The following is a 17,184-nucleotide window of genomic DNA, read 5'->3' on the forward strand; positions in this document are numbered from 1 at the left end:
AAGTTACACACTATGACAAATATTTATATAATCAATTTAGCTATAGGCGATTTGCTTACCGCAATAGCAGTTGTGCCTTTTGATGCTGATTACATGTTCAAGCAAAATTTTCCATATGATAAAATACCATGTGGAATAAAGGAAATATTGTTTATGGTCTCTTTACCATCGTCAATTATTAACTTGTTATTACTAACATGTGAAAGATTTGTTTCTGTATATTTTCCATTTGAAGAAACTCGGTATTTTTCAAAACGTATCGTATTTTTATCAATATCTTTAAGTTGGATTTATTCAATGAATGTTGGTTTTTACCCTATTTACAAAGATGGAATTTCGGCCATTATTATAAAAGATAAAAGATGCTACATGGAATTTTCGCCCGCTTTTGCGTATTACCACATTATAGTCAACTTTACGATTCCTGTTTTAATAATAGCTGGCTTAAATATTTTTTTATTTACCGTAGCCCATAAGCATCAAAAGGAAATCCTGAAAATGGTTATTAATAACTCGCAAAAATGTTCTTTTCATGGCAACGTAAAAGCCGCAAAGACAATTTTAATGCTTTTTGGAAACTTTTTTGTATGTTGGATAATTTACATATTGATAGCGACATCTCATCTATCGTGTCACCAGGATAATTGTCTCCCAAAAGAGTTGCCGTGGGTTAGCAACGTTATAAACTATTTAAGTATTGTTTTAAATCCTTTTATTTACGGTTTGTTAAATACTTGCATACGTAAAGCTATTCTTAAAAATATACACAAAGTTTTAAATTTGTTCTGCAAATCTCAACAAATAAAATGTATTAAAGAAACAGATTTGCATTTGATTGCTCCTTCTTAATCTTTGAACATCTGTAAGACGTTTCATCAGAAACCATAATACCAATAAAGAAGTTTCATCAGACGATATATTCCTTAAGACCAGACGAAAAAAAAAAAACATTAAGTGAATGTATTTGCCGCTTCATTAGTTTTAATTCTAAATCAGGAATCAATTAACTAATAACAATACATCGTTAAATAAGTTAAAAAAAATCTCTGCTTTTATTTCTTATTTTTTATTGGAGCAAAAAAGACCGTGAAACGATACTATTTTCAAAATGGATTATTTGCAAGTTTTTGATGTCGAAAAGAATGATTTCTATACAACTTGATAATTAAAAAACGTTTTTGTAAAAGGAGCTTAGTCATATTTTACATGTTTTGAGAAAAATTTAAAAAAATTAATTATCAAGCGAAATATAATTTGCAGAGCTGTCTCTAGGAGAGGGCGTGGGGGCGTATTCCCTATGAAAACCTTATTCAAAAATTGGTAAAGTTTTGATCTTTTGTCGTCAGTCGGCAAATGTCAGACAACGGGTTTCTTTTATTTATAGTTGTTTTTTTAATAAAATACAGATACGTCATCCCCATCCCACCTTTAAGATCTCTTTGAGATGGCCCTTATTATTAAATCTCAAAAACTTTGTAATCGTAAATAAAGATGATAAACAATTTTTTAGTTCATACTAACATAATTCGGTTTGTATCTTTTTCAATAAAGAATCCAAATGAAAAGAAAACTTAATTTAGGAAAAAATAGACTAAGCTCCCGTTTATAAGAACGCTTTTTAGTTTCATTTAGATTTTAAAGTTTCTTTAATAATTTCATTTTGATTTTAAATTTTTTCTTTAACAATAGTTATATTAATTTTAAATGTGCTTATAATGTCGGGGAGCAACAACTTTTTGAACAAGTTTAACTGCACACGTGTATTTTTAAAACTATTAATAAATTCCGCAACTGATTGATTTTTGCAAAACTATGATAATATTTTTCATTAAAATTAAATATAAAAAGTATATTTTGAATTTACCAATTTAAAATATTGTTTACTGGTATTAAAACAAAACCTATATTTTAAATTTGTTTTGAAAAATGTGATTTATGTGTCTTCTAATGATTATTTTGACAATTGAATATAGATAACAAATTTACTGCGTGTTGGTTAGAAACATCACATTGTGTCATTCAAGAAACCGTTCACAACTTTTTGAAAAATATAAGTAAAACTCAAAACATATATCCAATTTATTATCATTGTAACTATTTGATAGTAAATTAACATAACGATTTTTAAAAATCATAATGATAGTTAATGATCGTAAAAATTTTTCGCAGTGGTTTTTTGATTTTTGTAAAGTTATTTGCATAGTTAATGAACCATCCCTTATATATTAAACACAATTATATCAAGATATCAATAACCCAAATTTTAAGTGTAAAAAAAATTGATTGTGTTGCAAATTTATAAAAGCAAGCTGATTATAAAATTATTTTTGATTGTATTAATTTTTTTTAATATATTTATATTTATTCCATAAGTTTTGATTTTTTTGCTTAAAAAGGCGGCTGTGGCGTAGTGGTTAGAGTGTTTGAGCATAAAATCAAAAGGTGATTGATCAGATGTCTTTTTAGGCCATTAAAGTATTGGTGTATAAGAACCCTGAAGCTTCCTCAATTAAGGCAAAATCTGGCATGGCAATCGGGTTTTCTCAGAAAACCTTGAAATCAAAAAATTATTTAAGATTAAATTGACAATCGTATCAATGTTTTGAAAATTAATAGAATGCTATAGGATAGATTTGAGTTAAATGAGCATCTAGTCTATATGAGCATACCAAAAGATTTCAAAAATCTGAGCAGTGAAGTTCAAGTTGCTTTGTATTTTTTGAATTGACTTTATGTGATGATAACAGGAAGCACTACAATTAGCTTAAATTTATATGCAGTAATTAGCGGCTCTCATCTAATCAAAACACTTTTCAATTGTTTGTGTTGTTAAAATAATATCATTACACATATAAGAATCTGTAGCGCAAAATTTTGATCTTGAAATGTAGATATTTATTTTTCATTAAGACATTTATATTAACTAGAAATCTATTCCATTTTTGGTTGGTAAACAATCCATAGAAACATCTATTTTTGACTTTATTTAAAAAAACCATTTTTGTGTAATATGAGCACACTCAAATTACGCATTGTTTTTTCATTGAAATTACCTCGTTAAAGTTCTAAAATTGCAGTGGTATTAATTTCCTTTAGAATTCATTTGAAAAACAATTAAAAAAAAAAAAAGCTTTTGCTACTTTTTAAAACCTCTGTGTTTCTAAGAAAAAATTTTGGATGCCTTAACATCTAAGTAGATCATAAGTAATGATCCCTTAAAAGTGTTTGCTCGCAAAATTTTTGGATCTAGCATATCTATTTTTGAAAATATTTCAATCGCTTAATTAAGCGATAATTGGAATATTTTTAAAAATAAATATTTGATTCGCGTATAACTAATTTTTATGTAAACTCATAACTTTTTATTGATTAAAGATTTTATTTACAATAGTTATTACAAAAAAAAAAAAGTGATTAAAACTTTAATTCACTGGTTTTAAAACTAGTATTTGAGAATAAGATACGATTGGGTGGTATCGGACATATGTTTGGAGGGTGGTTCCGAACAACTTAATTTATTTACATACTAAAAATAAATAAAGAAAAGAGCAGCCCTGGAACAGTGGTAGTGCACTTGCCTCAGAAATAAAGAATCTGTGGTTCAACCCCCATCTCTAGGCAAGTTTTGCCACATCGGTTAGAAAGGAGGCGTGAACTTCCTATTATATGCTCATTCGCGGTGCCCAGTGATAAGACCGTAAGGATAAGACCGTAAGGACTTCTTGGGGCACCGAAATAAAAAAAAATTAAAAAATTAGCAATTTTTTTATATAAATAATAATACATTTAATGTAATGCACAAAACCATAATAGTTGTTCAATTAACTCCAATAAAATGACCTTGAAAAATTTGAAATGAGTGTTTTTATAGTGTTTATTTTCATTAGTAAAAAGATAGTCTTTTATTTCTAAATGATTTTCATTCCTATTCCTTACATATCAGAGACAATTTTCATTCCTATTCCTTACATATCAGAGACAATTTTCATTCCTATTCCTTACATATCAGAGACAATTTTCATTCCTATTCCTTACATATCAGAGACAATTTTCATTCCTATTCCTTACATATCAGAGACAATTTTCATTCCTATTCCTTACATATCAGAGACAATTTTCATTCCTATTCCTTACATATCAGAGACAATTTTCATTCCTATTCCTTACATATCAGAGACAATTTTCATTCCTATTCCTTACATATCAGAGACAATTTTTAAAGGCGATTTTTATTTAAATGTGTTGAGAACAGTCCAAATCTAATTTAATATATATTACATTTGTTTAACTGGTAAAAGAGTGGTAAAATCATGGTTAAACTATGTGCCCGGGGCGCATATTTTGAAACCCTATACACGCTCAGAATAGGCAGAGATATGCGCAACCTGATTGGCTGATTTTGAAAGAATATTTTAAGAAGGCTAATTAAGAGTGCGTTAACATTTTTCATTGCTTAACTCTTTAAAGTATGTTAAAATCAAAACAAATTTCAAAATGCTTACTGAACAATTTAAGTGAAATTGAATAATCGCATAAAAAATCAAATAATAATAACAAAAAAAAGTAAGATTTTTGTATCAAATTTTGTACAATGTAGTACCTATACTTTTGCAAAACTTAGCAACTCAAAACATCCGTGATTTTTATAATATATTTTTAAAAACAAAGATTTAAAAAAGGAGTTTGTTTTCCTAATAGTTTTTATAACTCTAAGACAAAAAAGACAGCCATTGTAACAAACTATAAACCAGATAGTGAAACTTGACTATGATGTAATTCTCATACTATAGATTTTTATAACTGTTTTTTCATAACAGCTGCATAATTTTCTTGATAATATCAATAGAATAATAATAACTTAGTATGATTTATTTCACATTTATCCAATCATTCAACTAGAAAAATATTTTTTTAAATTCCCTGATTTTTTTTCCAGAATTTCCCATTTGGCATGCGTCGTCTGGGGAACGTCCGTCAGACGTCTTACGGACGTCTGGACGTCCAGAAGACGTCTTACGGACGACCTCCGGACGACGCATGCCCACTGGGTTTACACTAATTATTCCCATATATAATCACAATTGTATTACTTACTAAAACATTTTAAATTTGAGAATATTGCTTATTGGTTGTCTAGGTCTTGAGAATATTGCTTATTGGTTGTCTAGGTCTTGAGAATATTGCTTATTGGTTGTCTAGCTAGCCCAGGCAATTTGCAATACTCTCAAATTAAAAGCAACTGTAAGCAAGAGCTGATTTAGATTATTTTAATCTTTGGTATTTTAGTAATAAAAGATAACAAAACATTGTAGCATATTTATACATATAAAAATATATATATATATATATATATATATATATATATATATATATATATATATATATATATATATATATATATATAAGTATATATAAGCAAAAGTCTTTGACCTTGTGATGTCCGCAAATGTATTTTACCCTTGTAAAAATGTTTACCCTCTAATAATAACTGATGGTAAATAATATAAAATAAAGCAACAAATTTTGATAAATTTTATGTTTATTAAGCTATCAATTTGTTTTACATTAGATACTCCTGAAAGAAAAGAAAATCTAGAAAAGTGAAAAAAAAATTAATAAAATGTATTCTGTATTTCCAAATTTTATGAATAATTTCATTATGTAATTTTCAGTATAACCAATAAAATCAAGTGTGCTTTTTTTGAATTTTTGTGAATGCCTCTTGTATAATGATATAAAAATATTTGATACTCTTTCCTAGCTTGTAATACCAGAACTTATATGCAACTGTACAAAAGAAATGTTCAGCAGTAAAACAAATAAATGTTACTTCTTTTGTTAATATTTCAAATAGATCATTAAATCCAATTGTCATCTTATTATAAAACTTAATATAAGTTAAAATATCCTTCCAAAATTTTTTTAAATTTTCACAAAATGTGTTTAAAGGATGATGTTTTATAAGAGTTAAGTAATGAAAAATTTTGATGTACTCTTAATTAGCCTTCTTAAAATTTTAAGGTTAAAAAGTAACATCTTTAGAGTTTGTAGAATTACATGAAATGTGTAAGCTAGTTCTGTAAAACAGCTGTAAAAATTTTTTTTTACAAAAACTTAAATGTTTAACTCTTTATAATAACAAGTTGGTATAAAGATACAGTAACAACTTTAGAACAACCTCTGCTCCAGCTTAAAATTTATATTTGCATACTTTAAGTACTTTACTAGTAGTCTGGTACAGCTACATATAAACTTTGTATTGAGTACGTCTCTTTAAACAGGGACGTTACATTTGACAAGAAACACATTTAGAAATCTTTTCACATTTACAATTTAGTTTATACGTATTTGTTTTGATATAGTAAACTTATTACCTGAAGGAGTAACTCTTAACATACCACATCTTAATGGAGAACCAAGGGTAGAAAAAAGAAAAATTGAACACATTGAATAACAACGTTGAATACTTCAACAGTTTATACATACGAAACACATTTTATAATAACAAAAACACATAGCATGACAAATGACGTTGCTCTTTTTTCTAAAAATTTTGTCTTTTCTTCATAACTCTTTTTATATTAAAACATTTAATTTTTACCACTTAATTTGATTTTTTTAAATCTTTTTTTTTATTATCAATTAATATATATAAAAAAAAAAAAAAATGCTACAATTTTTTTGATGCCATAATCCACTTTTATATGGTTAACTTATTTGACTTCGATACTTTTTCTTGCTTTTAATGTCAGTGTTTATATGTAACTGTACAAAAAATTAGTGTTCAGTAGACAAGTATATAAACTTTATTTTTTTTGTTAAGTTTTCAAATAGAGTATTAATATCCAATTGTCATTATTTATGTATAGGTTAATGTAGCCTGGCAAAGTTTTTCTAAACCTTGAAAAAGTGTTTAATGGTTTAAGGACGAAGTTTTATTAGAGTTATGTAAGGGAAAAAAAAATATCAGTCTCCCCCAAGCTAAGATTGAAAACAAAATCTCCTTAGAGTTCATATATTACATGGAACATATAAGTTTGTTTCGAAACCAATACAAATCTACTTTTTTTAAAAACTCTAATTTTCATCTCTTTATAATTAACATATAAATCAATTTTTAAATGAAGTTCTTCACTAGTAGTCTGGTAAAACTGCATATAATCTTTGTATGCAAAAGTACACAGACAGTAGTCTCATACAACTGCATATCAACTACATATAAACTTTGTATTTGAGTATGCTTCAAAGCCAAGGACATTATATTTTACGAGAAATACATTTATATTTCTGTTCGAACTTACATTAACACATAAAACAGATAAAATCCCTATCGCTTTATTAAAACTTTGAAAATTTTACAAGTGAAAGTCTTGTACAAATAGATTTTGATACCTTTTAAATGCTCTGAAGAGAACAAAAATAAAATTTTTTATTTATTTAATATATATATATATATATATATTTAGCTCATTTAAATGGTATTTAAAATCACAATAAAAATCACAATAAAGAGAGTTCAGATTCCGCGAAACTACTATTCACAAACATCATTTTCTTTTATGCGTTTCACAACTAACTTCTTGAATGCTTTCTTGTTTAGCAACTTCGATTCATTCGGCAATTTATTGTATAATTTTATACCGTTGCAAAGGATTAACTTTTGTCCACTTTTCTTGTTTTAAATTTTTAAGTGATACTTTGCTGCATTTCTTGTGCAATAATTATGCATTTTACTGTTTATTTTACAAAATTCTTGGAAGGCATCCATTTTCTGTAATTGAATTAAATTATTAACACGAGACTTGTATTGATAAACTTAGCTGATTACTATGAAAATTATTTGGTTGTTTTGAATTTAATTATATTTTTCAACAAAAGAGCACTTGCCTCTCTTATAAAATCAGCGAATCAGATTGCTCATATTTCTGCCTATTATTAGCCTGTATAGGGTTTTAAAATATGCGTCCGGGGCTATCTTCCAATTTTGAAACATCCTTTTTTTTAACATTTTTTCTTTAATGTTTTGTATATTGTTAAGGTACACAATAATTATTTATTCGTTTCTAATTCGATAGATATTTATACTTTTAAAAAAGTCTTTTGACACTTTGTACATGTGTACAAGCTATATTTTCCTTAATTATCCGGGGCTACTCGACTTTCGCCTATTTATAAAACTATTTCGGCTACATTTTTTTAAGCTCTTAACATCTTCGGTTACAAAGGCGTAAGTAAACATTTCATTGACGTTCTCTAGATTCACTGATTTACAATACTAACTGTATGTGTTTTTTAATTTAGGTCTTTACATAGTAGCTAGCAAGTTTCTATTACATTGTATGCTACCCGTACCTATGTAGTGTTTTAACGTGTAGTAATGGGTTGGAATCATGGCGATACTTATTACAGGCCTTCCCGTCGCGAATCCGTATTTTTAACTGGGGGCAGACAATGTTACGGAAAATATAAAAAAACGGCTGAAAAAATAAGCGAGCTACATTATTTTCAGTTAATTTATTAAATTTAAAAGGAACTGTTCCAATGCGCAAAGTGTCTAATGCAGTGTTTATTAAATATCATAAAATTTTAATAAAACAAAAAAAATAGTGAAAAACAACATTTTTCAGAATAATGAATGAATTTTATTTAAAAACGAAATCACAAAAGAAAAATAAACAACCTTAAAAATAATGCAAAAAAAGCCATTAAAATAATCATCAAATATTAGAAAATGTTATGAAAAATGTACATAGCAATATTTTTTAATGCTTTACAGATAATTTTAAAATCTTTAATGCAAGTTCCTTAGAGGACTTAGGTGAAATAAACAAACAATAATTTTTAAGAAATATGTTTGACAATATAACACCATGTTTCTTTAGCATGTTCAAGTTATAAATATCTGATATCATCATAAATATATTGCACAACGACTTTTTGCATGTCTTTTTTTTCTCAATTTCAAAAATAATGTAACAAAAAAAAAACACTGGACACAGCAATCCAGAGGTGCACTTAATCCACCTCTGTCCATAGTTTTTGTGTACAACTGAAAATAAAATGCAGTGTCAGTCAACAATTCATTTTCACTGACATCGTCTTTTCTTGTAACATAGCCTGCAATATAAAACAGAGCCATTTTTGTACTCAGCGGCAAAGATTCTTCTAGTTCAGGCAATTGATTAATTATATCACAAGATTCTTCACTTCTAAAATAGCCACATTTTTGACATAAATGTTTAATATCAGTAGTGTAATCTAAAACATCAACTTTTAATTCCAATAACAGTTTAGCTTTTTCAATGTTTAATTTTTCAACAACATTTTGAACAGTTATAAAATATGTTCCGCCTGAACCTTGTCTAAACTTACTGAATGCTTTTTCAATATAATCTGTTGAGAACTCTCCTAACATAACATAAATGAAATTGTTTTTTAACAAATATTTACACATCTCTACTAAACCATAACAAGTATGTCAAATTGAAGTACCTGTATTTCTAGTTAAGGATTTTATTCTACACCCTTGTTTACCACTCATTTTAAGAGCCATATCTCCGAAATCAAGTAAATATTGCAAATTTATGTCTAGTTCCTCCGAAATAACTCTTTTACGAGAATCTAAAAATCGAGTATCACCGTGAATTTCTTTTACACTAACTATTTTCCAGAATTTAGTAAGTTTTTCTAAAAAACAAATGGTTTCATTCATATTACAAGGGTGGATAACTTTTGAATAAGTTTTGAGAGCAGTTACAGTTTCATCACAAAACACTTTTAAACAGTGTGATACATTTTGTCTTTCAATGGGTTTTGGATGTATAGCTACAAAATTTAGTCTAGATAGTTTAATTAGCTGATCTTTCTCAAAATCAAATAAACATTTAAGGTCACTCCATTTAGCAGTCATATTTTGATTTTTTTCGAAATGCAATTCCTGTGTTTTTTCTGTTATCCAGTTATTTCTGATATTTTTTAGTAGATGAACATAATCAAAAAGTAGAAAAATCCCACATTTTGTTAACCAAGGTTTTTTTTCAACTCTCTTAAATAAATTAAAAAAAGCTTGTTTTGTTCGATTTCCATAACAAATAACTGAAATAACTTTTCCATTGCTAGACTTGATTGAATTAATAACATAGCATACTTGCTCAAACAAAAAAGAAGCATCCAAATGACAGACAGGTATCATTTTGCACAAAAAAGATGGTCCACCTTTTAAACATTTAACCATGATACCCAAAACAGTATTTGCTAACAACTCAGGATTATTTTCAGCTTTTCCAAATAGAGAACCACCATGGTAAAGAAGAGACTTTACATAAACCTCATCTACCAATATTATACAATTTCTCTGATTCTCCTCTATATTTGAAAATACAGTGCTGATAAAATTAATATCTGAATATTAATTTTATCAGCATTTAATGAAATTAATATTAATATCATTCTTCATCCTAGATGCAATTTTAGTCAGTGTTTTTACACTTGGAAGTTTAAAATCTTTTCTTAACTGATTGTATAGACTTCGAGATGTTGAAAAATAAGAATACGATCTGATGATTGTTCCTATATTATAAATTTTTTTACCTACTTCTGATGCATTCATAGATGCAATATGATCTTGTAATATCAATCTTTGATGATCAACTTCAATGTTGTTCAGATAGCGAATTGTTTTTTCCACTCTTGACCAACAATCAAGAGTGGTAATATGGTTTTTAGATAATGAAGAAATAAAGCAACGTACACCAGCATGAAAACTTTCAAATTTAAAATTGCTTGAGATATGAACAGCAAACATAGGTACACAGTTAACATAAAAGGAATTTGATTGGATGTGCAAAACTTCATTTATAACAAAAGTTATTACAGGACAAACAAATTTATGATTTTTAATATCTTCACATAAAGAAATGAACGTAAACAAATCACTTTTTAAATATTGTGACAACTCATCACACTTTTCACTTCTGATAGAAGGCAACACTTTAGTAGTGGACCTTGGTTTTAAAGTTTGAATTGGTATAACACTTGATGGAATATTTGGAAAAAATGAAGGAGGTTCGATTGGTCTATCTTTCCCATTAAAACGAGCTTTTAAAAAATTTTCTGGAAAATGTCTTTCACAGACAACAGTATCTGGCTTATTTTGAAAATTACTTCTTGGAATTGAATTTATCCAACGATTTCGTTTTTCTTCATTCGAGGGAAGCCTATAAACTCGTACTTTATTTTTAGTGTCGTAGTTTCCTCTAAATCCAGGAATACAGCACTTTTTAACCATTTTGTTACTATCAACTGCTCTCAAATCGAAACTATAAGACTAAACTTTCCGTAACATTGTCCGCAATTATTTTTAATCTAGTTTTTGAATTACAAAGTGTTGTGCCAATGTCTCCTTAAAAATATTCAACATTTATTTTACTGTTAAAACTTTTTATTTTAATAAGTTTTTAAAGACAAAACTCTCAAGGTTATTTTTAAATCTTGAATGTCTCAGTAGTATAAAATGAGTAAATATTTTCGAAAATAACACGATATTTTTTATTCTTGACATGTTTCATAATACAATTATTACATTTTCAAAAGATTTTATTTTTCAATAAAATTATGAAATAAGTATTCAAAATAGAAGACTTCACAGAGAAATATTACCTGACAAAAAATATATATAATAAACTAATAAATACGATTACAAAAATGACTCGGTAATTAACCCATCAATATAATCACAATAAAATAAACTGTCGTTTTAATTAAATAGATAATAGTATAATGGGGAGTGATAACTTAACAATTTATATAATATATAATAATATAAAACACAGCTAAGTTAACAAATTAAAAAAGTTAAACTAATTAAAAGTGACATAGTCAACTAAATATAACACTTAACTTGTAAATTTCCCATTTTACAAGGGGAAGTTTATTTGTGAGGGATGTGGGGCGCTTTTTGAGGTATATATTTGAGGGATGTGGAGCGCATTTAATGTGGAGCGCTTCTTTTACCTTAAATTTTTTGTTTTGTTAGAGCAGTATTCAAAATCTTAAATTAATTACAATAAGACAAATTTTTACAATTTATTGGTGATTTATATGTTTATACACATGAGATTTTTTAAACAATTTTTAGGTGTTCATTTATCCTAGCTGTCAAATTTCTAAAGGTTTCCCCAATATAACTGGCATTACAGCCAGCGCAAAAAATTATATATATTACAGAGAACCACGGAAGAGCAATTAATCAGGAAGATCACGCCTCCTTTCTTTTATCAGGCCTAGGTCAAAATTAAACTTTATTACAATACACGTGCAAGTCATTAATAAGTCATTATAGGAACAAGTAGCCATGTTTTGTTAAAATATGTTATGTTTGCCTTGTTGAAAAGATAACAAAAATGGAAACTTGGAAGACACTGCATTTTGTGTAATGTTGTTTTTTGTTTTTTTTTCACGAGCAATCAGTCACTGTTATTTGTCCAGCAAAAAAACTTTTAAACCAATCTAAACGATACTTTTTATCTTTCTTTTTTTCTTTTGTTTTAAGTAGAATATTATGATCTACGGTTCATAAGACGTCTTTTTAGGACTAAATGCCGGCTGGGTGAGTGTTGCTTTTGAAAACCATTTTAACTTTTGTTTAAAATTTTGTTATTTGCCAGGTATATATATAATTTATTATAAGTTACTCGATCCAAAAGTTTCGAAAAGACATGTAAATAAATCTTGTAATATTGGTATAATTTTTGTTGTTTTTAATTTATCCCGTAAAGATCCTGTAATAATTAGAGATTTAAATAATGAAAAACGGGTTTGCTTACTTAAAGACATTAACAACTACATTGCTGCTACTGCCTTTAATACTTGAAGCCTTTTTATTTTTAGCGATTTTTTCGCAATTACATGTTCAACCGGAAAAATAGTAAATCTGAGTAAAATATTATTGTTTTGAATTAAAGATAAATGTGAAAAGACAAGAAAAACTTTTGAACCAAAAACATTATCTAAAATTAAAAGTAGAAAACAAACAGACATTTCAACAATTACTTATTTCATAGGGTAGATTAGGGTAATCTGAGCACCTTAAGCAAAAATTTGAATATTTTCAAAAATAATTTTTTTGTTATTATTAATATTTTAATAATGACCCTCTGTAAAATATATTTACAAGGTAAAAATACAAACTAAGAAAAAGAGATAAAAAATATATCATTTAGGAATGTTTTCTTCAAGTGTCTTTTCTCGTTTTTTTGTTCGCTGTTCTTTTACATTCCAACATTGAACTGCCTGTACCAAAATATGAAGAGTATCTTCAGGAATTACATTCTCTAAATCTTTAAGTTTTACCTTTTTTTTAACCAACATTAAGGCTTTTATATTCAGTTGAATAAGAAAACCTTATACATAAATATCACATAATTCTTTTATATCATCTAAAAAGAAGATTTAACTGAACAGTAGTTAAAATGGGAAACTAATGATTTCAAAGGTTACTTTATTGTTTAAAAGGCGGATAAATAGATTTATTTTGTTTTGGTGTATATAATTTGACATTTGGTGTTTATAATTTGACATGCGCAAACCGGATTCAGATTGAATCAGAGTTTGCACTGTTTCCCGGAAATTTGATACCTAACATGTGATAACTAATCTTTTTGTCTTTTGGTACAAATTCAATATTTTTTGCTTTAAGATAATTTTGTACTTTATGTGAATAATGCAATGAAGCTAGATCAGGCCAAAAACAATATTGTCATTTTTATGATGTTTTTCAATGAATTTCTCCAATCAATGAAGATGTGCATATTTCCATTTTGAAATATACACATCTTCATTGACTGCTTAGCCTGACGGAGCAATGTACTGCTGAGAGATTCCCTTTGTAGAGAATGCATTCCAAACAAGTATATTTGTCTTTTCTTTTTGGCCTTACATCATTTGATGCTGTATTTATGTCAGAAGAGTAAAATCCAACATTTCCAGAAATATTAGTGTTGCTCAAATGAAAATACAATTCATCGTCAATAATTTTTTTCCGGAAAATCCAACCTGAGGCACTTTGAACGAACAGCTACTTTTTGAGCTGGTGTTTTTTTTGGTGTTTTAGTTTTTTTACGATAACGAATGCTAGTTTTTTGGTAAATAATTTTGCATATGTACGGTTGTGATACATGAAATCGTTTTGCAAGACCACGCTGTGAAATACCATCCTTTTGATCAATTGATTTTTTAAGGCGCTTTAGCTCTTTTGCAAATATCTTTATTGCTTTGTGACCACTTCCGACTTTTCTTTCTGGTCCTATATTGTTCCCCTTTCTTTTAAGTATATTATACGTAGTAGATTTCGGTATGTTTTCTATTCGAAAATGATTTACAATAAAGTTTTTGTTGTCATCCGGATGCAAATCCAAAAATGCGTACACTCGTTTTCTAAGGAAGTCTTCGTTATAAGCTTTTTTATTCATAAATAAATTATTTTTTAATAATACATTTAAAGAATTAAATTTGCAACAAAATAGAAGTGATTGCAATTAAATAAAATTTTTCCTTTGTATTTTTATATTTACACAAACTTTGTCCTAATTTTTAGTTATCACATGTTTCTGTCAATATTCATTCTACTCAGTGGAGCAAAAATTGATTTTTTTTTTGTATCCCAAGTAAAGCCGAGATGATTAAGTTTCTCATGAAGTATAATGTGATGGTTGTCTAGAGATATTGTGCAGTTTATTATTTGACTTTTTCCAGAGAGTAAAAGTTCTGTTTTGACAGCATGAAGCTTTATACTATTTAAATTGTTGTACATGTTACACGTTGTAATAAGTTTTTTTAGGCCCGAGAAAGTAGATCTGAGAAGAATGATGACATGTTGGGTTATTTTTGAAATTTTTATAAAATTTTGCTTCTTTTGAGACCCAATATGACATACTTTTGAAAAAAAATTTTTTACATAATATTAGGGACCCATTAAAATTTTAAAGGTCTTGAGGAATTGCAAATTGTGGTAATAAAAAAGATTGCAGATAACTCTAATCTTTTTTATTCCCACAGAGTTATTAAAACACTTTTTGAAACAGCTAACTAAGAGTTGGGTATGGTTAATGAATGGTTAATAAGTAATAAACTGTCTCTAAATGTGGATAAAACCAAATTTATTTTATTTCATAAAGTAAATAAATTAGCAAAATACTCCCATTAAACTGCCAAATCTAATAATCAATAACGCTAACATTAAAAGAGAAATTTCAGTTAACTTTTTGGGCGTAATATTAGATGAACATTTACGTTGGAGTGATCATATAAAAAGCATTGAAAATAATATTTTGAAAAAGTAGTGCATAAATACCCGACAAAATTTTCAAATAATAACTACATTGTCCTTAAATATAACTCAAAACAAATTACATATTCAATTCAATATCGTGGACCCTATTTGTGGAAAAAGTTTCCTAATACTGCAAATACGAAAAAAAGTTAGTATACATCAGTTTAAAAATGAATTGAAACAGGTGTTATTACATATGGATTTTAACATATCCGATTTTAAATGCCTTTTTTAAACTAAAATTCAATCATATAAAATATGTCTCAGAATTTATCAACTTTTATTTTTTTGTTTTTTTTTTGTTTGTTTTTTTATTATTTCAGTTATGGTGTTTCCTCTAATCCTATAAGTTATTGCTGAAATCTTAGTTCTTGAACATTTTACTATATAACTATTAATGAATTGTTATTTATTTTACTTTTAATTAATTTGGTTTTATAATATGCATATATAAAACGGTTTTTTTAAATTAAGTACTCTTTTATTTTGAATTTTTCGTTCTTTATTTAAATATTACTTTATTACAAATTGTTATAAATTTTATTTTCATATTTTTCAATAAATACTTTGTATAATATACGTATATAGTGTGGCTCTTGTAAATACGTGCTCTTTAATTAATTTATTCATTTTTTGTTTTTCTTTTTTACTTTTCTTTCAGTTTTTCTTGTTTACTTGATTATTACTCTTAACATGAATATTGTTCTTGAAGTATTTCTTAAACTTATTGTTATTTATTTTTACATTTATAATTTTTAACAAATAGTTTGTAAAGTTTAAATATATTATACGGCTATTGTAAATACGTACGATTGGGGCTCGGTGATAAGACAAAATAATGTCTTTTACTTGCCCCACTGTTGTAAAAAATGACCAAAAACTACTTTGAGCTGACCCGAGAAAACCGCTTTGACAGGGTGAAACTACAATGTTTCCTGACTCCAAAAATGTAAAATTTGAAATCTAACTATTTCGTCCAAGAAAATAATTTTGATTTTTAGTTTTTAGTACTTTGCACAATAGGGCAAAATGACAGCTTTTCAAATTTTGCATTTTTACAGCATTCAAAAACTCTTCAAAATAAGCATTTATTACTCCAAAACATAACTGTCTAAAATTCACTTGAATAATAGTTTATTCTGACACAACTGATATAGTTTTTCATTAACAAGATGAAAATAATAAACACTTTCTTAAATAATTCTTTTTGTTATTCTAAGCCAAAACACAAAAACAACCTCTTGATTCTAAACACATAAAGAGCAAATGGTACATAAAATAAATTCTTCTCAATATTTGATTCTTCACAAATGCTTGCTGTTGTAGTCCACAACACATGAAAGAAGCCTCTTTGCATACTCAGGATGATTGCGGTCTCTTTTGTATCTTTGCCAATGTGAGCTGAAATTATGATGCATTGATTCTGTTGCCTGCTCACTAAAGATCCCCAAGGGAGCCCTTTTGATCACAATGAATTGCTTCACATGGAAGAAAACAGCATGAACTTTTGGAGTCACACTGATGTTCATGATTGCCAAATATGAGTCTTTGAAGCAATCAATTTTTTCAGAAAAGTCATCCTCCAGAACCATACCAAAACATGCTGTCACCACAGACTTAAACTTTCGAAGGGCATCAATGATTCCAAAGACTTGAAAAGCAGACTCAGTCTCTGCAATTCTTTGAAGGAGGTCAAGATTGCTGAGAAGCTTGTGACAGGCATTCCCTGCAAACTGCCCACCATGGTATGGTTCTTGTTGAATGTGGAGAGCTGAGGGCCACTTGACAACATTGGGCCAAACTTCTGTCATGGCTTTGTACATGTGATTGACCACACCAAGGAGAAGATGGAGTTC

The 17,184-nt window shown here is 27.6% G+C and overlaps 1 protein-coding gene across 1 annotated transcript in view; it reads left to right on the forward strand.

The window, feature by feature from the left end:
* LOC136085886 (octopamine receptor beta-2R-like) overlaps window positions 1-1,754 on the forward strand; it is a 1,956-nt gene extending 202 nt beyond the window's left edge. Inside the window, exon 1 of the mRNA XM_065807710.1 lies at window positions 1-1,754. This exon is cut by the window's left edge and continues 202 nt beyond it. Within this exon, the coding sequence (XP_065663782.1) occupies window positions 1-849 (849 nt within the window). The 3' untranslated portion in view covers window positions 850-1,754.
* The last annotated feature ends 15,430 nt before the right edge of the window (window positions 1,755-17,184 follow it).

Source organism: Hydra vulgaris, chromosome 10 (genome assembly GCF_038396675.1).
Source record: "Hydra vulgaris chromosome 10, alternate assembly HydraT2T_AEP".
Taxonomy (NCBI): Eukaryota; Metazoa; Cnidaria; class Hydrozoa; order Anthoathecata; family Hydridae; genus Hydra; species Hydra vulgaris.